General features: G+C 39.9%; 2 protein-coding genes across 4 annotated transcripts; both read left to right on the top strand.

Moving 5' to 3' along the window:
* The first annotated feature begins 292 nt into the window (after positions 1 to 292).
* On the top strand, positions 293 to 10,129 carry LOC113123461 (cystathionine beta-synthase-like). 3 transcript variants are annotated; one of them, XM_026295564.1, is made up of 15 exons: positions 3,759 to 3,819; positions 4,456 to 4,773; positions 5,037 to 5,143; positions 6,398 to 6,532; positions 6,703 to 6,782; positions 6,858 to 7,062; positions 7,524 to 7,615; positions 8,167 to 8,289; positions 8,428 to 8,512; positions 8,603 to 8,708; positions 8,843 to 8,920; positions 9,017 to 9,151; positions 9,418 to 9,526; positions 9,615 to 9,699; positions 9,836 to 10,129. In XM_026295564.1, exons 2-15 carry the CDS (start codon positions 4,499 to 4,501, stop codon positions 9,967 to 9,969), a joined length of 1,749 nt encoding a protein of 582 aa, XP_026151349.1. In that variant the 5' UTR covers positions 3,759 to 3,819; positions 4,456 to 4,498; the 3' UTR covers positions 9,970 to 10,129. The 3 variants fall into 3 exon arrangements, with proteins under 3 accessions (XP_026151352.1, XP_026151349.1, XP_026151350.1); XM_026295565.1 differs by having other exon boundaries at positions 3,771 to 3,819; positions 4,512 to 4,773; XM_026295567.1 differs by lacking the exons at positions 3,759 to 3,819; positions 4,456 to 4,773; positions 5,037 to 5,143 and adding exons at positions 293 to 606; positions 870 to 976.
* LOC113123462 (cystathionine beta-synthase-like protein) lies at positions 1,877 to 3,178 on the top strand. Its single transcript, XM_026295568.1, has 4 exons — positions 1,877 to 1,910; positions 2,415 to 2,523; positions 2,612 to 2,696; positions 2,833 to 3,178. Exons 2-4 carry the CDS (start codon positions 2,428 to 2,430, stop codon positions 3,033 to 3,035), a joined length of 384 nt encoding a protein of 127 aa, XP_026151353.1. The 5' UTR covers positions 1,877 to 1,910; positions 2,415 to 2,427; the 3' UTR covers positions 3,036 to 3,178.
* Positions 10,130 to 24,311: the final 14,182 nt, after the last annotated feature.

Genomic DNA, 24,311 nt, shown 5'->3' with positions numbered 1-24,311 from the left:
GCTCCCCGGGCACCGCAGCATTGGCTGCCCACTGCCCGGGTGTGTGTGCACGGTGTGTGTGTGTTCACTTGCTGTGTGTGTGCACTTGGGTTTGGGTTAAAAAAGCAGAGCACAAATTCCGAGTATGGGTCACCATACTTGGCCAGTTGAGTCACTTTCACTTAAATTGGTAAAATGAGCTTCTTGTCTGCACTAACAATCTGTAACGTGGGAAATATTTTGGCAAGTCAGGACAAAAATCTGTGTGCTTGTACATGTGATTGTAATACCTGCCTCACCCTGGTAAAGGTGAGCTGTTCTGTTCCTGCTCTTGGCTCACAAACAAGCTAACATGATGAATCCAGATATCACAAGGAATCAAAAGTCTGTGGCTGGGGAAGCTGAAAGTGGCACCAGTGGTCACATGTTATGTGAACATGGAGAAGTGGACTGTCTTAAGGTTCAGGATCAATCCTGCCCCGACAGTGGTGAAAAGAGTGAGAGTGAGCTGGAGAAGCAAGAAGTGACGGCTGATCAGATGAACTGGATTCGCCCTGATGTGCCAAGCAGATGTACGTGGAGGCTGGGTGCACCGATTTCAGAGTCACCTCATAGTCACCCAGAACAGTAAGAGTCTACTTCTGCTACTGAAAATAATGAATAAATAAATAAATCAATGGGCATTTGTCAAATTACTGCCACTGGTTGATCAGCAGAATTGAACAATAACATTAGTTTGAATGTATGTGACACCACCTGCACATATCCTTGATGTGTGTGTGCACACATAAAAACATTCCTCCATAACATTTGTAGTGGAAACTTTTTAATGTAAGTCAACATGGGGATGGAGAATTGTACTTGGGTATTTTCTCTTCTGTCCATCACAGCACCAAGCCCCCGACCATCCTCCCCAACATCCTTTGGAAATTTGGACATACCCCTCTGGTCCGTTTGAACAAAATCCCAAAGGAGTTTGGGCTCAAGTGTGAAGTTTGTGAGTAAAATTGAAATTTAAGGAACTTTTTTCATAGCTGTGATACATCAATCCACATATGCTTTTTTATCAGTGAGAAAAATACAGAGCTAACATAACATCAGCACATTCACTTTTTCATTTTTTGAAACATACAATGATGTCATTTTTTCTGTAAGAAGCAACTTGTGACTACAGTAATAAGAAATCACATTTGGACCAGTCCAGTGTACAGACTTGAAAAGAGTTAGTTAGTCCTTTTACAAAGCATTGTGGCAGCACTAGTCCATGATTTATAAATGAACATGACAGCATATGGTTATAAAACATTTGACATAGGTTTGACAGAAATTTACTGGGTGTACTCTGGATGTATATTGGTGTACTCTCAAAACACACACATATATGTGAAAGATTTGAGATTTTAAAAGCAGGTCATTTGCAACAGAAAAGCTTTAGGAAAGCTGGACTTTCTGGCATAACTTTATACACTTTGCTGTTGCAGCACAGTTTGACCCTTCACTTCACAGCTTGGCAGTGAGCTGCCACTGCTTAGACAAGTGACTGATGCAAACCTGTTTGCACTGACACTGAGTAAATAGAACAAACAGAATAAATTAGGACAACACCCCTTTAGAGCAAACAATGTTTGCATAGGTTGCTTAATCTGTTTAGACTCCAAATAAAACTTTAACATATTCATTGACACATGGTTTTGTGTGCGACTGTGTTTAGTGGCCAAGTGTGAGTTCTTCAATCCTGGAGGAAGCATAAAAGACAGGATCGCACTGAGGATGGTGGAAGATGCTGAGAGAAACCAAAAAAAAAAAAACAACAAATCCCTTATGAGCAAACACTTAGCGACAGTGGAGATGAAAAACTCCCTTTAATGGAAGAAAAAACCTCCAGCAGAACCAGGCTCAGTTTGTGCGGCCATCTGCCTCAACCGGTTGGGGTGAGTGGATAGAGGAGAGAGAAAAGAACAGCAACAATAAACAACAAATAGTCACTGCAGGTTGGTGGGGCCAGTAACTTCACATCAGCAATATACAGCTCCAGGACCAGGGACACCTGCAGAAGGTACAGAGAGAGAGAGAGAGACAGAGAGGGAGAGAGCACAAACTAGGGGAGAGAGAGTTGTTCTCTCGATGGTGCCTCTGTAGAAGGTGAAAAAGATGGTGGCCAGGGCTCTGGCTTTTCTCAGTTTGTGGAGAAAGTAGAAACACTGCTGTGCCTTCTTGGTCAGTGATGTGGTGTTATCCACAGGGCCTGTGAGGACAGGTCCTGGACTGACGTGCACACCCAGGAACTTGGTTGCTGCTCACCCTCTCCACAGCCACAGTATTGAGGGACAGGGGAGCATGCTGGGTCTGCACTCTCCTGAAGTCGACAACAATCTCTGTTACACAAAAAATGCATCCTGTTTTGTTGTGATGTGAGGTTTGTGGTTTGTTCACAGTGCGATCCTGGGGATGGTGACTCTGAGAACCATTCTGTCCTCTCTGTCAACTGGGAAGGTCAAGCCCTCAGATGCTGTCAGCAAGGTGCTCTGCAAGACTTTCAAACAGGTCGGTCTGTCGGTCAGTAGAAATGCAAACATACACACGTGGCAACTGTTTCTCCATGTGTCTAATCTCTCTACACTTGTGCTCTCAGGTGCACCTGACAGACAACCTGGGGAAGCTGTCCCGTATCCTCGAAACAGACAACTTTGTCCTGGTGGTCCATGATCACACCCAGAGTACAAAGCTTTGTTTTTGTTGTAGCACTTTCTTTGGCATTTTATCCTTCATTTAACCACAGATATTTCAGTTTGAGTTTTCATCTGTGTTTAGTCAGTAACAGCCGTGTAAGTGCACTCTTCTGTCTTTCTCCAGATTGTGCTGATGGGTCAGCTCCACAGAAACAGATGGTGTTTGGTGTCGTGACAGCGATTGACATCCTCAACTATATCACCCCAGCGTTCAGGACAATTCTGAACAACAAACCCAGAATGTTTGTGCTTCTCTCCCCACTTCTGAAAATTACCTTCCTCTCATTATTTTTACAACATTTTTATTTAAGATGGCTGATTGAATGACTCAGTTTTTATTACAAAGAATAAATCCCAAAAGACGACTGTGCTTTTCTTATACTTGTACTGTCGGATCATGTTTAACGTAAATTAAACCGGGAATTAAATGTAACTCATTTCAGTTTCAAATAAACATTCAGATTAATAAATTTGTTTCATGTCATTAGTTTGTGTTCATGGACATCACTCAAAACAGAAAGTAACAAAAACATTAGTTTGTGCCAGACTAGCAGATGATAGGTCATCAGTAGCTAAAGTTTTTAATTTATGTTTTGTGAAAAGTGTTTGTGTCATGCTGTCTGTAATATCGGAGGTTGTGTTCAGCTAAAAATTGATATTTCATGCCACTTATGAAATACAGAAAAAATACTTTACCCACAATGAAGGAACAACACCAGCACATGCACAGTCCACTGCATTATATTACATTTTTTGTCAATTTCCTAAATAATAAGTTAAATAATGACAATTGATTCATTAATTAATTAAATTATGACAAATGGATCTTATGAGCTCTCTTTTTAGGTGAATGTTGGGCCCCTTCTGTCCCTCAGGGGGCTTAGGCCCCATCCCCCACCTCACCCAAAACCTGTTTTTTGCTCTTAACTGTAGTTAAGACAGAAAAGGCAGGACTGGATTGGAGGAAAAAAAACAGGGAAATGAAGTGTGGAAACTGCCCCCAGTCAGTGAATGAGAGAGGACTGGTGTAATCCAGCATTTTAAAGTAGAGGTGTGGGCTGCTCCAGTCACACAGTCACATCCAGGTCCTGCTGTCTTCTCTCACAGACAGGTGAGTGCACGGCTCTTGATGCTGAAACCATTTACCATAAAATCTGTTTTCTGCATCTGACAATACCAGTGCATTGTTCTAACTTTACAAGCAGCCAGCTTTAGTTACACTAACGTAGCTTGGTTGAGGACTGGGACAGAAGATAAGTATTTTTGATTAATCAGTTAATATAAATGCTCAAAATGCAGATCACAGTCTCTAAAATTCATGGGTTATTTGATTTGTAGTTTATTCGTAGATATTTAGCTTATATCAAAGTCTACTGTCTTACTGTACAGACTGTAATGGTTTTTTGAGTCACATGAACAGAAACAATGTTACTGATAACTGGTGTTATAATTGTCAGGTAATAGCAAAACTATATAATGTGTTTAATATGTCTTTAGTGCTAATACATATATTGTATCATGTGTTTTGACAATGTGATGGACAGCTGGTAGCCTGCCTGCAGAGCAAACCAAAGCAACTTTTTCATTCTGTGCAGTGGTTGTTTCCTCTTAAATTGGTAAAATTCGCTTCTTGTCTGGACTAACAATCTGTAACGTGGGAAATGTTTTGTCAAGTCAGGAAAAAACTCTGTTATAAAGATTTTGTGTTTGTACATGTGATTGTAATACCTGCCTCACCCCGGTAAAGGTGAGCTGTTCTGTTCCTGCTCTTGGCTCACAAACAAGCTAACATGATGAATCCAGATATCACAAGGAATCAAAAGTCTGTGGCTGGGGAAGCTGAAAGTGGCACCAGTGGTCACATGTTATGTGAACATGGAGAAGTGGACTGTCTTAAGGTTCAGGATCAATCCTGCCCCGACAGTGGTGAAAAGAGTGAGAGTGAGCTGGAGAAGCAAGAAGTGACGGCTGATCAGATGAACTGGATTCGCCCTGATGTGCCAAGCAGATGTACGTGGAGGCTGGGTGCACCGATTTCAGAGTCACCTCATAGTCACCCAGAACAGTAAGAGTCTACTTCTGCTACTGAAAATAATGAATAAATAAATAAATCAATGGGCATTTGTCAAATTACTGCCACTGGTTGATCAGCAGAATTGAACAATAACATTAGTTTGAATGTATGTGACACCACCTGCACATATCCTTGATGTGTGTGTGCACACATAAAAACATTCCTCCATAACATTTGTAGTGGAAACTTTTTAATGTAAGTCAACATGGGGATGGAGAATTGTACTTGGGTATTTTCTCTTCTGTCCATCACAGCACCAAGCCCCCGACCATCCTCCCCAACATCCTTTGGAAATTTGGACATACCCCTCTGGTCCGTTTGAACAAAATCCCAAAGGAGTTTGGGCTCAAGTGTGAAGTTTGTGAGTAAAATTGAAATTTAAGGAACTTTTTTCATAGCTGTGATACATCAATCCACATATGCTTTTTTATCAGTGAGAAAAATACAGAGCTAACATAATATCAGCACATTCACTTTTTCATTTTTTGAAACATACAATGATGTCATTTTTTCTGTAAGAAGCAACTTGTGACTACAGTAATAAGAAATCACATTTGGACCAGTCCAGTGTACAGACTTGAAAAGAGTTAGTTAGTCCTTTTACAAAGCATTGTGGCAGCACTAGTCCATGATTTATAAATGAACATGACAGCATATGGTTATAAAACATTTGACATAGGTTTGACAGAAATTTCTACATGTGCACTGCACACTTAAAGGTTTAATAAGTTACAGAGCAGCAAGAAAGATGAAACATTTACTGTGTCCAGTGGGACAGAAACACTGTTGGTTGGATGTGACTGTCGCTCTGCAACAGAGAATTAGTGAGTCAAGTTTTGTCTCATTTACCATCTATGGTTACAAGGCTAAGAAAGACTTCTCTCAGGGAATACGTCCTGTAGAAAAACATGTTAAATGTATATGTGCAAGTAGAAGAGCCTTTGTTTCCTTTATCAGGGGATTTTCATTCTGTTGTGTCCCTATTCCTGCTTACCTGTTAACAAGGGAGCATTAAAGGATCACATTGCTTGTGGCCTAATGTTGTCCTCTGTGTGACTGCTTGGGTTTTGTCTGAAGTACTGGGCTCCCATTGATGAGGAGCTATAAAAGAAATAATTGTTAGTTTGCCATCAGAGAAAAGCACAAAATAGAAATGAAACATAAAAGCATGAATATTTATTGGAGTTCTATACAGTATGTCTTCTCATGACACAAATACTTTTCTAGCCTTCCCAGATTTATAGTACTGGGTGTATATTGGTGTACTCTGAAAACACACACATATATGTGAAAGATTTGAGATTTTAAAAGCAGGTCATTTGCAACAGAAAAGCTTTAGGAAAGCTGGACTTTCTGGCATAACTTTATACACTTTGCTGTTGCAGCACAGTTTGACCCTTCACTTCACAGCTTGGCAGTGAGCTGCCACTGCTTAGACAAGTGACTGATGCAAACCTGTTTGCACTGACACTGAGTAAATAGAACAAACAGAATAAATTAGGACAACACCCCTTTAGAGCAAACAATGTTTGCATAGGTTGCTCAATCTGTTTAGACTCCAAATAAAACTTTAACATATTCATTGACACATGGTTTTGTGTGCGACTGTGTTTAGTGGCCAAATGTGAGTTCTTCAATCCTGGAGGAAGCATAAAAGACAGGATCGCACTGAGGATGGTGGAAGATGCTGAGAGAGCTGGGACCCTCAAACCAGGAGACACACTCATTGTTCCCACCTCTGGAAACACAGGTACAGTGATGTCATCTCAAGAAAACTGTAGAGGCAAAGTAATTTATTGTCTAAGCAGCAAGCAGGATAGTGGAAAACACAAAGTTTCAGAGTCTGGAGACCCTGGTGTTTCCTACATAATGACAGAATATGGATAGTTGAGTAAATCCTCCTCCTCTGGCTGTCTGCAGGTATTGGCCTCGCCCTCATAGCTGCAGTAAAAGGCTACCGCTGCATTATCACCATGCCTGAGAGGATGAGCATGGAAAAGGTAAACAAACAACATGTCATTGAGTCAATAAGAAGCATTTAGCTAATCGATATCTGGTCTTATTGTGTGTTCTAGGTGGACGTGCTGAAAGCTCTTGGTGCAGAAATAGTACGAACACCAACATCTGCAGCTTTTGATTCACCAGAATCTCACATAGCTACAGCTTGGCGTCTAAAGAATGAGATCCCCAACTCACACGTCTTCGACCAATATCGTAGTGCCAGCAACCCCCTGGCTCACTATGACACCACTGCTGAGGAGATACTGGAGCAGTGTGATGGTTGGTACTTGTTTTTTCCCCCCTGTAACATTTAAAGTAAAAAAAAAGAACATAAACATGAAAACATTTTTAATCTATATTTTGATTCCTATAGCTTTCACAAAATGGCCTGTCTTCCCTGTGATGTCCATAAAAACCAAGAAATAACACAGGCAGAAATTTAAATTTCAGTGAATAATAAAAAAGGAAAAATAAGCCAAATATAAATATTACTTTTATCCCTTAAATTACTAAAATCTTTGTTTGGAATACGCGGGTATAGATCATGGATGGATGGATGGATAGTTAGTTCATAGAAGAAAGTGTGTGTGTGTATGTTTTTATTTCAGGTAAAGTACGTTCTTTGGAAATGTATAAACAGCTGCAAATACCAATTTAATTTTTGTGCATACTCATGAATTTTAGTGCAGTTAGATAGTTCAACAAAGATAATGTGTGTTTTTAAAAAACTTTTATTTCAGGTAAACTGGACATGTTGGTAGCTGGAGCAGGCACAGGTGGTACACTCACAGGTCTTGCTCGGAAGTTAAAGGAGAGATGCCCCAATGTGAAGGCAAGACACACAACTTCCTGTGATTAATAAGAGTCTTGTTAAATCTATTTTATGTAAAGGTGCACTGTGTAAAATGTGAAACTAGATGACATCTAGTGGTGAGATTGTAGAATGCAACCTTCTGTGCACAGGTCACACCCCCACCCCCTGTTTCCAATCAAATAAAAGGTAGGGGGGTGTCCCCTTTAAAACAAAAAGTGATTCCCTGTCTAGAGCCAGAGTTATGTTCGTCCATTCTGGCCTACTGTAGAAACATGGCGGTGAAACATAACTGCCTCGTTGAAAGTCGACCCACTCCCTATATAGATTTAAAAGGCCCAATCCAAGATTCAGAAAATCCAAATATTGATCATTTCAAGCGATTACACACTAATAACAACATATTTATGAATAGTTTATTCCATTTCTGCAGAATAGATTGTTATAAACATTACACACTGAAGCTTTATTAAAATGTTTTCCCAGAGAGGTCATCCCTTATAAGGCCACTTGGTACAGATGAGGTTATTGAAGAGTTTTAAGTCTCAATATTGTTGTCGTGTTTGTTTTAGATTGTTGCTGTGGACCCTGAAGGCTCCATTCTTTCGGGATCAGAACAGAAACGCAAAGAAAAGGTCGTGCAGGAAGTAGAGGGCATTGGACAATGTTTTGTTCCCACTGCGTTGGACATATCTGTGAGTTTCTAACTGTAGACATTTGTACATGTATGTTTTGATATGTCTTAAAAAAGAGCTAAAATCATGTGTTTTAGGCCAATGATAGCCGACGTAAATTAAACTGCTTGTTTTCCTCTCTGGTACAAATCTATGCAGGTTGTTGACATTTGGCATAAAACAACAGATTTGGAGACGTTCACTATGGCACGAAAGCTGATCAGAGAGGAGGGTCTTCTGTGTGGTAGGTTCACTGAACGTTTTCCACTTTTTTGACTCCATATTTATTAGTTTCCCCTCAGTAATGAATTAACTAATGTGTCTGTTGATGAAGGTGGCAGCTCTGGTGCTGCCATGGCAGCAGTGGTGAAAATGGCTCAGCAGCTTAAGGAGGGACAGCGCTGTGTGGTGATCATGGTCGACTCTGTCCGAAACTACATGTAAGACAAGCTCAACCTCAAGATGGCACTAGAGGAAAAGTTCAGATTATTAAAGTCATTACACCTGATCCTGAGGGGAAGCTGGATCATCATTGTAACTAATATAAACTCCTTGCTGCCTGTTTTGCCTCCAGGTCAAAGTTCCTGAGTGATAAGTGGATGTGTGAGAAGGGCTTCCTGAGTCTGGAGGCTGAGGTGGACTCCAAGCCCTGGTGGGAAAATCAACCACTTGATGGTACAATGTGACAGTTAGACCAAACCACAAATGAGTGTTAAATAACTAATTTGTCTCATTTCATCTCTTTAAGGTGGTGGAACCTGCCTGTCCAGAGTTTACCCCTGTGTGCCCCCCTCACTGTCTTACCCACTGTGTCCTGCCAGAAAACCACTGAGCTCCTGAATGAGAAAGCGTTTGACCAGGCCCCTGTCATTGATGAATCAGGGTATATATCTTCAAGAAATTGTTTAGGTTAGAGATGTAGATGAAAACAAACATGTCATTTGGACATAAAACGATAGAAACAGTATTTGAGCCCAAACTGAAGGACTATGATGCAGATACGTCAAATGTAAACAAACAGGCCAAGGTGCTCAGCTTCAGTATTCAGAGTTTCAGTGTGTTTTTACTATTTTTCTGCAGATGTTTGTGTGTTACACAAAAAAATGCATCCTGTTTTGTTGTGATGTGAGGTTTGTGGTTTGTTCACAGTGCGATCCTGGGGATGGTGACTCTGAGAACCATTCTGTCCTCTGTGTCAGCTGGGAAGGTCAAGCCCTCAGATGCTGTCAGCAAGGTGCTCTGCAAGACTTTCAAACAGGTCGGTCTGTCGGTCAGTAGAAATGCAAACATCCACACGTGGCAACTGTTTCTCCATGTGTCTAATCTCTCTACACTTGTGCTCTCAGGTGCACCTGACAGACAACCTGGGGAAGCTGTCCCGTATCCTCGAAACAGACAACTTTGTCCTGGTGGTCCATGATCACACCCAGAGTACAAAGCTTCGTTTTTGTTGTAGCACTTTCTTTGGCATTTTATCCTTCATTTAACCACAGATATTTCAGTTTGAGTTTTCATCTGTGTTTAGTCAGTAACAGCCGTGTAAGTGCACTCTTCTGTCTTTCTCCAGATTGTGCTGATGGGTCAGCTCCACAGAAACAGATGGTGTTTGGTGTCGTGACAGCGATTGACATCCTCAACTATATCACCCCACGTGAGAAGCAGGATGGCTCCAGTTCACTGTCGGACAACGTGTCTCTGTGAACATTTACTGTTTAAGGTGACGACTACTTGCTTACTGCTTGTTTATAGGAGCAGCATATGATCACCTGCAGTTTAGTTCATTTTAACTCTTTTTGGTTCTGGTGAGAGTTTATTTTCATATTATCTTTTTCATTGTCAACAAATCCAATGAAAAGACCAACAAAACACCAACAATAAAAGCACATTATACTGTCAAATATGTGACATGTTTAATCATTATGATTAATGTAATTACCACTGTAGTTTGTATACTCAAAAATACTCTTTCCTACTTTTTAACCTGAGGGAGGCAGTACTGACACACACTGCAGACACACAGGCAGTATTGTGTTGCATTATAGCTTTAGAATTCCATTGTGCACATTGACAGTACGACTCAAATTAAGTATCCTTGATAGAATATATCCTTGATATAAATAGATGTGTGTGTACATAATTTATTTTCCCACAAAACATTTTTAATATTCTGTTTTCATTTTGTATCCAACCATTATCTATACATGCTTATTCATGGGTCACTGGGATCTGCTGGAGCCTATCCCAGCTCTCTTTGGGTGAAAGGACAGATCCTTGACCCTGGACAGGTCACCAGTCCATCACAGGGCCATATATAGATGAACAACCTCACACACTCAATGTCACCAGTCAATCTGACATACATGTTTTTGGACTGTGGGAGGAAACAAGAGAACCTGGAGAAACCCCACATAAGCAGAACATGCAAACTCCACATAGAAAGGCTCCTGCCAGGTTTCGAACTAGGAACCTTCTTGTTGTTAAGCAACAGTGCTAACCACTAATCCACCATGCTGCCCATGTTCTCATATTAATTTCTTCAAATTTTACTCAAAGCAGCTATAATTGATATTTTTCTAATAACAACAGGTCTCAGGATATGATAAGATTAACAATTAAAATAAAGTTTAACATCACTGCACACCAATAATTTCATGCAGCACTTACATATTAGGTCACAACCACTGTTATAACTTATTCTGAGAACAACAAATTATCTGTGTACAACCGTGAACTTTCAGTGAGTCATGGACAACAAAAAGGAAACTCATAAATAAGTAGTACTTTTAAATAATCAACGCACCCCAATGACATTTACACAGTGTTCTCCATTCTTGGAACACACCACATTCAGTTTTTGAGTGTCATCAACACTGATCTGTTCTCAATGTTCCATCTAGGCTGAAATATCTATTGGCTGGATTACCATCATCATCATCAGCAGTAGTTTTCTATTTCTGCTAATTAGCAAATATTAATGTGCTAACTCACAAAGATAAGCTGAACTTGAATGGAGCCCAAAACACTGCTGCCTCACAGAGCTGCTAGAATGGATGCAGACTCTTCATCTTGTTATAGCTGTATACAAGCTGAGCTGCCTACATGCAGGGTTACATATGGTATAATTGTTTATTGTCTTTGGTCTTTCTTCCCCATAATATGACACATTTTGTTGTAACATTTGTGACTTAGTTCCGGTACTTTATAACAAAAATTGAAAAGTTTAAAGATTGTGGAGTTATTAGTGTGTACTTTCTGTTTTGTGTAGTTGAAATCAGAGTGAGATCCTGAAATCCACAGCAAAGATGTATTAGATGTGCCTGTCAATACTTGCTCGTCAGTGACACACACACACACAAATACAAAACACACTGTGGTGTGAATGACATGTCCCCGTCTGAGTGGCACAAATTGAATCCCATCACTTTCTGAGCCAGTGCACAGCTACTGGCAGTGATGGAGGACCCTCGTCCCTGGACTGTTGCCTATGGTTATGTCACCCAGTTGGACTCAGGCCTGTTTCCCCTCGATACCAGTGCCTGTGTCAGTAACAGACCTGCTGGTACAGGCCATCACACTTCCTGGTCACCATAATCTAACTCACTGGAGAGGAGTCACTGGGTCATGGCACCTGCAATCATGACCCCTCGTCTAGAAACACTTGCGTCATTGCAGCAAAGGGTCTAATCTGTGAGCTGTTATCATTGCCATTCCTCTCTGGGAAATCAATACAGTTGAAAATAGCACAGTTCCGTGTTTAATGATGAAGAATCCACCCTGTCCAGTGAACCTGGATCTGGATCTGTTTAACATGCATACTGAACATTAAACTGAAGTGACCAGTTTTTCTTGCTCTATTAAAAAAAAAAAAAAAAACAGAATGGAGAGCAAAATTTAGCAAAAAGTTCAAAGCTGCAGAGTGTAAACAAATTCAGAGATGAAAATCTTACAGAAAAGAAGAAATGAGTTCCAGATGGAGCCTTTGACGTCTTTCCTGTGCTGGCTGTAGATGTACTGTAAATTTATTGGTTCCCTGAAGAACAGTTCTGGTTACTTGTTATGTCTGGAAGACGTGTTAAAGAACATTAAAAGACATTTGAAAATAGGTATTTAAAGAAACCTTTCATAGATGGGATAAACATTTTACATAAAGTGTCTCTAGTACTAAGGTTCTCAGTTTCACTCCTGAACAATAATACCAATTCAAAGCACGACATGGGAAACCTTTTCTCTTTTTGTATGATAAATAAAAAATAAACTAATAAATAAAGATTCAAAACACTCCATGAATAGGCCACCACATGAAATAGACCTATAAAAATTATACTTTATTCAAAGGCCTATAATTAAAATTGGCATTCTCAACATTTTGACTTTATTTTTGACATTTCAACTTTATTGTCCATAATGTGGCTCTAATTCACCATCACATTTAAATAAACCTGTTTGAGGATGGAAATAAGCATCTCCACTCTCTTGACCTTTTCACCATGTTAACAACCAGCACACTTATACCTCGTTACAAAACGGCACATTTCATACTAAAAAGCAGCTTTTGTACTGGAGTTTTTCCTCTTAATGCATTAAGTAATTTTTCTGTGTAACTGCACCCAATGAACGTCAGACCTACTGCATCTGATCAAATGTGATTCCCACTCAGATGACCGATTTTTACTTTATTCTTAATATTCTGACGTTTTAATTTTATTCTCACCATATCAACCTCATTGTCCTTATTGGGCTAACACTCAGTCGTCTCCTTCAGCAGACCTTCACTTACACGAGTGACAACTTGATGAAGCCACTGTCTGTCCTTCTGCCCACTAGATGTGAAAAAAACACCATAATAGTGAATTGTGGGAGCAGCAACCAGTTAGGCCTAAACATGTGATGTCACTTCCTCAAGTTTGATCTCAGAAAATATTAGAAATGTTAAGTTGATGTGCTAATGTTGACATTAAAACACCAATGGGCAACGTGTTTATAAACTGAAGCTTGGAAAAAATAACCTTGTTGCACGTGCAGGAAACGAAACTCTCGCTCTCAAGTTTTAAAACAACACAAGGACTGTGTAGTGTCTCGGTCATGCTTTAGTGACAACTTTCGACCCATGCAAGATTGAAAGCAATAGATCACTATCAACTGATTGTTCCTCGAGAAAGTGCAGAGGAGGAATTTTTTCATGGTAAGAATTTAGTGAAGTAAAACAATGAAATATTTTTACGCTTAGTAACGTTTAGGAATGTATTGCAGAAGTCCATTTGTGTATTTGACTGCTTAGCAAACTATGTGACCTACTTTTCCAGACAGACCAGATAGACTGACGCCTGTACTAATGCTGAAAATGCCCAGGCTGTCGAGGGAACCAAAGTTACTCACTGGGTTAGCTGGTTTTAGATTTGAATATAAAATATTAAAATTAAATTGATTGAATATTGTTTATTTGTAACTTTTCTGTTCTGTATGCAGCTATTTATTTCTGACGGAGCAAACAGTATTATCGACTGGTGCATTGTAGTGGGAGGTCTGGGCCATCAGGTGTGACTGAGGCAGTGGCAAAAGGTTTTCATGGCTCATGGGACAATTGGGAGGATCACCATCACAGGATGTAGCTTAGGGGAGGTCAGGACCAGCTCTACTTTAGTTTAAACACCTGCAAACTCAGTGGCATTCATATTATCCTAATGTTTAGGGCTGCAACAAATGACTATTTTAATAATCGATTTTTATTGATTTTATCAATTAGTTGTTGCAGCCCTACTATGGTGTACTTGGTTAAAACACCAATGATGATGGCAATTACATTCCTAATATAATGGTTGTAAACCTCTGTAGTATTACTACAGCCATGTCTGTCATGGAGGGACTCTTTTAGCCCATTGACATCTAAGATTTATGGGAAATTATGTTGTTTGAATGTGTTGGTCTATATATATATAAGTAGTCTTGTTTGAGATTGGACGTGACAACAACTCCAATCTCTTTCACCATGTTCACATCCTCCACACTCATATCTCTCTGGTACAAAAAGAACATCTCACATTAAAAAGCAGCTTTTGTCCATGAATGTTTTTCTTTTATTGTAGTGAGTAATTTTCTGTGTAACTGCACCCGATGAGGCTCAGATTTACTGTATCTCAGATCATATCTGCATTCCCATTTCGAAGACTTTCCCCTTAAGAGCATACAGTTTCCTCTCAAAAAAGGAGCCCCTGGGATCCTGGGGTTGATTCAGGAAATGCCTCTTTAACCACCAGGAACACAGTACAATGGAAAACATTGTGAACAATCACAGGGTTTTTATTAAAGGCTGTGAAGTGGGAGTAGAGGCACTGAAGAGGAAGAGAACATGTCCTCGTTTTAACGTTCCCATTTTGCGTCATTCCCCCGTCAAAACCTGCACATCACAAGTATGTCATCTAATGAAATGTCAGAGACCCCTGCCCTTGCCATCTATCATTCTTCTCTCTGCTTCATGTGCCTTCCAGCTTTTTAATAATAGTGTTCCTCTGCACTTACACAAGAACATAGATAAAACTCATTTTGTCATTGGAAGACTAGCTGGAAAACAGACTGGCTTGCATACATGCAAAGAACGTATTTTATTATTATTGAATTAGAGAGAAAGCATAAAATGAATGGAGGGCAGAGCAGCTGTTTGCTCTGATTTCTCTCCTGCGTCACAGTCGGGCCCCGTGGGGGGAGCACAGCAGTTTGAAACTAACCTTTGCACTTTAGGAGAGCAGGGGGATGGAGTTTATAGTGCAGTTGTACTTGTTATGAAAATGTGTTTATTGTTTCCATTTTTTTACAGTGTCCCTTTGGTGAGAGTAAATGCTAAATATTCACATCTCTGCTTCTACTCCTGACGTCAGTTAATTCCAATGCAGCAGATCCAGTGGTCTGTTTTAGCTTCAAAAAGACATAATTAATTAGCTGTTTGGAAAACTCAGAAATTTGAATAATCCTCACATTTTGTGTAGATATAAACAATAGTGACATTTTGGTTTGACTTTTTATTAAGGCACCATCCATCATCTAGTGTTTATCCCTGAACATCCAGGATTGCAGGGTGCTGGAGCCAACCCCAGTTGACATTGGGTGCGAGGCGGGGCACACACTGGACAGATCACCAGTCTATCACAGGGCTGTGACACATAGAGACAACCATTGCATTCACACCTATGGGCAATTTGAAGTCGCCAATTAACCTAAGCCCAAACTGCATGTGTTTGGACTGTGGGAGGAAGGCGGAGCACCTGGAGAACACCCAGTCAGGCACAGTGAGAACTCCACACAGAAACTGGGATTAAAACCTGGCACCTTCTTGCTGTGTTACGTCACATACAAACCTGCACTGTCGATGTCTTTGAGGCTGAACACACACCCACCAGCTGCTGAACAGATAACAATCTGCTAACGTGATAATGATGGGTGGATAAGTTTATGGCAGCTTCTGGTACAATCTAGCTGTGTGAGAAGTGCACAGAACATCCAAAGAAAAAGATTACTGGGGCAGAGAACCATAAATGCACAAGATCACTGGCACACAGACCTACACACACACAAACACACACACCCAGTTGTGCCTCTGAGAAGAGTTGGATGTTGATGTGCAGTGAAAGGCAGAGGTGGTGCATTAGATGGAGTCTAGAGCTGCTGTGAGTCAGACTGTGCTGCTGTGTCAGCTCGTCCATACAGACACTGCTATCCAGGCTCCGTGTAGGTGTCTCTCAGGGGACAGCTGGGTTTTCCTGTTATAAAACCTGGAGTTCAGGCCAGTAAGCTGCTGCAGCTTTTCAATACTTGATGACATGCAAGGCCTGCCTGCCTGGTAACACAGCAGAGCACTTCATCCTGAGGTCAATGTGCTTTATTATAAAATGTTTTAAAATCATCCATTAACAGATTATCTCTGGATTGTGATGTATTTTGAAGGCTTCATTACATGGCATACTCACATTATTTTTCAACCTTTTATTTATTTATTCTGTCCAATTACCAATGTTAAGGCCCATTTCAGCCATTAGTTCTAGACTTTAATGTTGTTTTCTATCTATTAACTATAAACCACTTGGTCTGAGCATTTCTCAATGAAAACCTGAGCATTCAAAACATGAAGTATAATTTAGCATTGGATCATGTCTTTCTCAATTGCAGGCTTTATCAGCAGTGACTGAGCCATGTCCTCTTCCTGGCTTTTCATGAAATGGATCGGACAAGCTGGAGTCAAAACTGCAACCATCTACATTTAGCATTTTGTTTTTCCTATTTTCCTGTGACAAAGATTTCCTGAAGTAATAATAATTTAGGAAATATTGGTTTGTTTATCATGACAGCACACTATAATGAATGTGATGTAAAAAAGTCAATTTTGAGACCCATGGGAATATTTTTCAGCTTTTCTCAGAGATCAATGAAATAAAGCCTTTGGAAAAACTCACTCAATTATTAAAGCTTGTTGAACAAAGGCCCGTTGGGATGTCATCCTGCTTTTTGCTCACACTGTAATCTTTGTCACATTTACTGGGTACTGACACTGACTCAGTGGTGTTGTTATTGGCTCCAGTGGGTCTTGATGTTTGCCTGTGCCCCCTTACACACTCCTGTGTCTCTGCTATAAGTAAGCTTGAGTACCAGAGGCTTGTGTAACAGTTAAGTCTCAGTTTTTGCAGACACAGATCCGTAACATGAGCTCTGACACATGCGCCGTATGGCGTGAGTGATATGACTCTACAGCATGTGTTGCTGCACACACAGCTGCGATTCAACAGTTTCTCTCAGTTTAGAGCAGCTCTATGTGACGTATTTTGAGGTGTGGTTTTGATTTATTGCAGTGCATTTTAAATATCTGTGAGAAACATTTAAGACACGTGACTCTATGAAGAGGCATAAATAAGTGTATTCTTTAATGAAAGCATGTGTTTGTACATGCCGGTCTGTGTTTGTACCGAGCAGTCGGAGAGAAACGCATATTGTTGTTCTGACTCAGCACATCACCTTTAGGAGCCCCCATCCTTCCATCTGTTTTATTCATCTCTTACGTCAATGCCTCCAGACTGTCACTGAATGAAAGGGGTTTCCCGTGCAATGCCCCTGAGAGTTGCTGCCAGACCTGTTTCATTATTGCAAGGCCTGCATTTTCACAGGCCAGTGGGTTCCAGTACAAGCTGGAGAGAGTACTTCAGTGGAAAAAGTAAATAAACTTCCTGCATAATGCTCCAGAGAATTTGCTTTCTTTGTTAGGACCCTAACATTTTCCAAACAGGTGTTTGTTCATTGAAATACTGAAGTAATTGGTCATTTTTCCCCTCAGTGAAACAGCAAAATGAATATACTGTGAGATCATGACGTCAACAGGATGTGTGCTCACTGCCTTTCAACAGAGTGCTTGCTGTTGTGATTTGACACGAGTTCATGTGTTCATGCAGTAACAACGCGTACAGGAAATATTAACTGAGCAGCTTGGAAGTGTGGGTCAGGTCTCGTAAATTAAAAGACACAGCCAAGCAGAGGTCTCACTGAGTGTCAGACAAACAGTCTGAAGGGATCTGAGTACGTGACACGGAGCATAACAGCAGCAGACAAATGGGAAAGAAAAGGGGGGGAAAGAGAGAATGAAAGAAAGAGGAAAATCTCTTAGACAAGGCTGTTAATTACCTTGACAAATTCTTCAGAGCCTCATGACTGCTGGGCTGGAACAAAATATCTCTTCTTGTCTCAAACAATCAGCTCAACTAACACCAACCCTTGGCCCATACTCAACCCATTTTTCTGCCCTCTGCCCGGTCATGCAAACACACATGACGCACTTAGAGAGGGAGTATGTGAGCTTCTCTGTTTTATACACACAAGATCTCTGCAATCTTGTATAACCAACCAGTCTGAGAAACGGAAGGCAGACTTGTAAACATCTTGCAAACTGTTGGATGCATTGTGGAGCTGATGCAGCTGACGTCAGGGCATGCCAGTGACTTCATGTGTCCACTGTAGCCTGGGGAGGTGACAGACAGAAAAGGTGACACAGATAAACAAACAAGCTGCATCCAGACATCTACAGTTACAAGCAGTCAGTTATTCAGAGGAGAGTGTGAGGCTTTGCCCTATAACCTGCAGAAAAAAGTGGCAGTTTACCTGCATTAGGCAAAGGGGCAAAAGCTTGTGAATGTGTTAATAATGATTTTAAGAGTCAGCAAAGTGCTAAAATGCTCAATTACATCACAATTCATCTGGGGGGTATTACAGAAAGTGGGTTTAGTGAACCCTGAGTGGAGAGAAACTATGTATTTTCTATTGGAGTCCATTTAAGCTCAGTCAGGTACTGCAGTAACTTACTCCATGAAACTAATTTGCTTGCTGGCAGGTTTTCTTCAAGAAACTCTTGAGTTTCTGTGTCTCGTCCCTCCTTTTGAGTCTGCAGAAGCTGTCTGACAGGTCATTTCATTTCCTCATTCATAGAGTTGATATCAAAGTGCTGATCGGAGCACAATCATTTTTAGATGTTTCTGTCAGGAGAAGCACATAAAAATCCCAATTAGACAGTAATAACAATTTATCTTTACTCAGGTGATTGTTTTTATGACCAATCAGTCAGTGTAAGGACAGTGATCTTCTCACATGTATAGTGTGGATTTATCCTTGTTTAGAATAAAACCTATAGGCTGCATAGTCCTTTATTACACTGGCACTGCTTGGCCTATTGCTGTCATTTTGTTAATCAGGTCACCTCCTGTCAAGCTACAAGATATGATTGAGTATTGGAGCCACAAGGAAAGAGTTAAAGACAAATTATAGGATAATGTTGATGAGGATTGTAATGCAGGCGAAACGTAGCCTATGAGTTGAAACCATACAGCCTGTTCAGCATGCCTTACCTGTTTGTATGATCTTTTTATATTTCTATTGAGCTGCTGCCAGGTGCTTTTGGCCCATTTGATTCCACCTAAAAGACTATAACATGTAGGCACATTCTGTAGCCTTCTGTTAAAAGAAACAAGTTGTGGTGCGTGTTGATGTGATGACTATGCATAATGTAGATGTGTTTTTTAAAATTACACATTGACTCAAACAGTAATTTTCATCTAATGTCAATTCCCTCTCCTTTATTGCTGTAGATGTGCTGCTTTAGACACGTGTTTATGTTCTACGTAAGAACACATAAAAAACAAATTTGTTTAAAACGTTTTTTCTCCATTGCTCTGGTGATTTGTTGTGTCTGAGCTCCATCGATGACTTTGGGCATGCAGTTAACTCCGAGATAATCATTAGTAACTGAAAACTTTCCACAACTTTCTGGTGTTGGACATTGGGGTTTTATGTGTTTATGTGTCACTTTCTAGTTTCGATGCTCACCCATGTGATTCCCTCTGTGGTGGGACAGACATTATGTGTCTCTCTCAGATTGTTGCTCTTAAGGCTAAAAGATGACATCAGCATATTAGTCTGTAGATGTTTATCAGGTATAATATACCATGATCACCATATAGTCTAGAATATTAGTATAGTTACTGGGAATGTCATTAGTTTTGCATGTATTTATTCATAAACCAAAGTACTAGAGAAATCTGACCAGTGCTTAACCCTGGGTGACAAACATTAGTGCAATCCCATGATACTCACCTGCAATGATAAATGATCTGGTGAATTAGCAACAAAGGAGTAGTGCAATCTCTGGTGTCACAAGTGAAGTGTAACAGGAGCTGGAGGCTCAGGAGTCAGGCTCAGTGACGCACCCACCATCTGACTTCAAGTCTTCCAAGTTTCCACAGAGGCACAAGTTCTGACACTCCTGTGTCATGATATGACCACACAGGACAGCGAGGCACTCTGACTCTGTCTGTTTCTTTTAAGCTTCATCATTTCTCTGAAGTGAGAGATTACACATAGAGGGTTTCACTGAACAGCAGAGAAAGTCAATCACATGTCTCAGGCACAGTTCAGGGGAAAACAGAAAAAAAAAAAAGAAACACTGAACACTAGGCCCCATCTTCCATATCAAACTGGTTTGTATCAAATGGGAATTTAAATAAAGTTCTCTGATTTGAACGTTTCTACATCATTATGCATCACTATGACTTTGTACAGCTTCAAAAGGCAGCTAGCTCTTAGTCTTTTGACATGGAGGTCTATGACACGGAGCAGGGATCAGCCAGGGATCGGTTTCAGAGAGTTTTGGTCTTGTCATAGGATTTATTGGAAAAGAAAACAGACCATCACCAGATTCAACCTTTCACAAAAGAAAGCAGCTACAGTTTTAATGTACTGGGAACTCAAAAGGTGCGGAGACATTAAACAAAGAAGCGCTGAATGATACTAATCTGCCTTTGTGACTGGCAGAGAGAGATTAATTCATCACACAGTTGCTTGTTGAACTCAGTATGAGACAGAACTGGAATGTAATGCCTGTAAAGGAATGCTCACACAGACGCCAAACTCTGCTGTACAATATTAACAGAGCCCAATGTGCGTCATAGCTCTCACAGCTGACAGTGTGTGTGCGTGTGTATACACCTCTGTGCTTCTCTTTAATCTCTCTCTACTGTAGTGCCACACCGCATCTTGTACTAATGTATAAGCCTCCAATTCAAAATTCTGGGTGGTGTCACTATAGTGGCAAGAACAGTGGCAGAACTGCGCATTAACCTGCTATGTGAAAAATTACAACTATGAATAGAGGGTGAGAGTGAAGACAAGATTTAGAGGGTGTTTTGGTTTCACCAGACTCATTTAAGACATGATAGTCTCTAGTTAGTTTTAATGGTGGGTGGTTATGATAATATTTACATTCGGTTCACGCAGAGCAAGATTGAAGTCATTATTTTAGATGTTCTGAGGAGTGGTGTACATTTATGAAGCTGCAAATCTCTGTACTAGATATTAGGTTTATATGTTTTACGTGTATTTGCAGCAGCAAATAAGAAACGTGTTATTACATTTTGTTTTCTTTTAATAAACTGATTCTGATTTTATGATATATTTTGTTTGTGAACATTTTATTAGAGAAGTGATATTTTCCTGAATTGATGGAGGCAGCATGATAATGTGTTCTCTCATCTTATGTCAAATGAAAAAGGAATAAGAAGGAAGGCAGATCCACTAACAACAACAACAACAACAGGTGGACTCCGGCCGGCAGCAATAGGCCCATCATGACATGACAAAAATGAAGATATTTAGCATTTTTGATGTAAGCGCATCCTCAATTATTTGTTTACCATAAATTACACTGCAGGTGTAATAAAGACATGAGATATTACACAGGAAAACAAAAACAGTAAAAAGGGAAGAACTGAGTGTTCACTGACAAATTTCAAAAACATAACACAATAAATAAAAGAAATAAATATAAGGCATTGTACAATTAAATACTCAGATATTATTATATAAATATGGGGTGTGGTGTAGCTTGAAAAAAATTCTAAGTAGTACTGCCCAGTTACAGTTTGCTAATTCCAAGTATGGGTGTGGATTTGTAAGATCAAGATGAATCTGTGCATCCTCCCCAAATGAGACATTTAAGTTTCAGGTTGACAAGTGTGAAAAACATAACAGTTTACAGATGTGACCTTTACTTCAGCACATGATGAAAAAATAGTGCAGAATTTCAGCCATTTTGCTGACAAGTCATGTGATCAGTAACCTGATTAGTCTGTTAACTAAAACAAACAGGCAAGTTCTTTCCCGGCCATTGTTATTTACTTCCTCCAGTGGTCCCAATAGCTCAGGTTTATTTATAAAGCTCAGAATCACAGGTTGGATTCAGAGGGCTTTACAATGTCAACATTCAACACCCTTTATTATTTGGCTCAGAAAAACTGGGCTCAAGTGAGATTTTGATCAGTGAATGAAAACCAATGGCTGTTAAATATGACGTGATGCCAACAATGACAAATGTTAAATCTAAATACCTGTTTTTTCTCCTTTTTCCCCCTTGCAGGCAGTGACATATTACCTTTTAAATAAATATGGAAGTATATTATGTTAGCAAAAACAGCAATTACAGAGTAACATTGTGATTCATTTTGAGGCATATCTCTGACCATCTTTTGAACATAGGACCAATATTCATTCTTTTTTAGCTGAGAGAAATATTTGGCTCTTTAGCTGCTAAATGATCCACTGTGCAGCTCTATCTGTCTGCTGTTTGATGCTGAGCAGGCAGCAAACAGTGTATTTTAGAGCTTGTTTTGTTGGGTTGGTTGTAGATCAAAACGATTCTGTGAAAGCAGTGACTGTGTAGAAGAAGAGAGAAGTTGCAGGCCTGACATCAAAAGAATGAGCTGGAACTTCTCACAAATTTCCAAAAGGCCAAAGGCTGTTGCTGATTTATCAGATCGTTCGCTCTAAGTTCACAAAAAACCAATTCACGTTGCCATTTGATAAGTTATTAACATCAATTAGTGAGACAATTATAGATGCTTTAAATCAATGAATTGAACTAGAGCCAGAAGACAGGAACCTGCACTGCATTTCCAAATCATAAAGTCCTAAAGTTAGAGTGTTCTCAGTGCAATGTTGACATTTCCCCTTTCAATCTATGTTGATTTGTAGCTTATAAGTACGTATTACTTTATATTAAAAATGCGGTCCATTGCTGCTGGAATGTCATTTTAAAAACAAACATTTTTAGTGGTTCTGTGGATGCTTTTCCCAGATGGAAACTGCGAACTCTGTTATGCAGAGTCCTGTTGTGCACTTCCGAAAATTGTTTATTTACTTTCCTCTGAACCTCTATGAGTTCCACAAATCCTCTGGTATTCATACTCGTCCTGCCAGAGTGCTTGATTATTGGCAATGACGCATGAGTCCAGCTTCTCACTCACGTACACACAATTAGGAGGGTGCTAATCTCACAGCAAGGGGAGAGATTCAAAAGCCCCTACTGTGGCTTTCAGAAAACATTTGTGAGAATGTTTTTAACTGTTTTACATCACATTCAAGCCAGTGGGCTTTATTACAATACAGTACTGTGGAGCTCTTTGTCTAGTTCTCGTGGCTTTTACAGTATCATTGACCTTATTAGTCTGAATTTCCCTTTTGACATCAGATATAAAGTTCCTCTCTCATCTGTAGCTGATCACCTGGTAGGGAAGTTATTTTTTACATTTACTCTGTTATCTCCAGCATCTGCTTTTTTTTAAAGAATAGTCTTCTGTTTTTTGCCCAGACAAAGAGGTTCCTTCCCATTGCCCATTCAACTTGATAACTGAGTTACTTATTCAAAACACTATGAATGTTTTATGGTGAGCTGTCTGTGTGTGGAAACCTGGATTCCCTTGTGTCTCTGTGTGGGAGGTAGCAAGAGGTGAGATAAGATGAGTGCTCTTCACACCAAAGTGCATAATAGTCCCGGGCAAATCCCAGAAATCTTGCAAGTCTATTTTTAATCTCAGCTCTTAATGTGAATTTTTCCTTACAAAATGTAGTGCAAATACAAACATCTGTCCTTTGTTTTTTAAACACAAGGCTGTCATTTTTTAAAATTTGTCCTTACTGTAAAAAAAAAAAAAAAATGCTGCAACAAACAATGCATTGATCCTACTAACAAATGTTGTCTCTGTAACCAAAGGCCGAGTTTATTCATCTGTGCAGAAACTGATTAACAGCAATACAGAAAAACACAGATGTTATTTAGACACAGCAGTATATAACAATAACAATTGTTCCTTGTGGTGTTCAGCTGGGCTCAGATCTAGGTCCACTCATCTATTAGTAGCCTTTTTCTGTTTATGTATTATTTTAATCATTCTAGAAAGCCAAGTTGAGTTCTTATTTGTCACCACTCTTTAGCCCAAATATGCTACAACAACAACACACACATATGCATGTATCTAGAAATCAGCCACTCAGTGTTGTTGTGAGTGTGTAATGAAAAGTTTTTTAGTTAATAGAAGGTCATGTCCACAGCAGGCAGCATCTGATGACTGATGTGTGTGGTGGCTGGACATCAAATGCACAGCATTCCTGTTGCACCAAACACTCACATGCACATCCCCCAAGAGCCAAATCCAAATGTCAAGCCATATGTTACATGCCTAAATCTGTAT

Source organism: Mastacembelus armatus, chromosome 21 (assembly GCF_900324485.2).
Source record: "Mastacembelus armatus chromosome 21, fMasArm1.2, whole genome shotgun sequence".
In the NCBI taxonomy this organism is placed as follows: Eukaryota; Metazoa; Chordata; class Actinopteri; order Synbranchiformes; family Mastacembelidae; genus Mastacembelus; species Mastacembelus armatus.
This window is presented reverse-complemented; position numbering and strand designations above follow the sequence as displayed.

What these genes read in the sequence shown, in the direction of transcription:
- LOC113123461 (XM_026295567.1), top strand. Translation starts at nt 332, where the DNA reads ATGATGAATCCAGATATCACAAGGAATCAAAAGTCTGTGGCTGGGGAA. An exon ending in CCACTGCGTTGGACATATCT is followed by an intron (nt 8,290 to 8,427) that starts GTGAGTTTCTAA and finishes AAATCTATGCAG; the next exon opens with GTTGTTGACATTTGGCATAA. An exon ending in GACTCTGTCCGAAACTACAT is followed by an intron (nt 8,709 to 8,842) that starts GTAAGACAAGCT and finishes TTTTGCCTCCAG; the next exon opens with GTCAAAGTTCCTGAGTGATA.
- LOC113123462 (XM_026295568.1), top strand. Translation starts at nt 2,428, where the DNA reads ATGGTGACTCTGAGAACCATTCTGTCCTCTCTGTCAACTGGGAAGGTC. An exon ending in TCTGCAAGACTTTCAAACAG is followed by an intron (nt 2,524 to 2,611) that starts GTCGGTCTGTCG and finishes TTGTGCTCTCAG; the next exon opens with GTGCACCTGACAGACAACCT. An exon ending in GGTCCATGATCACACCCAGA is followed by an intron (nt 2,697 to 2,832) that starts GTACAAAGCTTT and finishes GTCTTTCTCCAG; the next exon opens with ATTGTGCTGATGGGTCAGCT.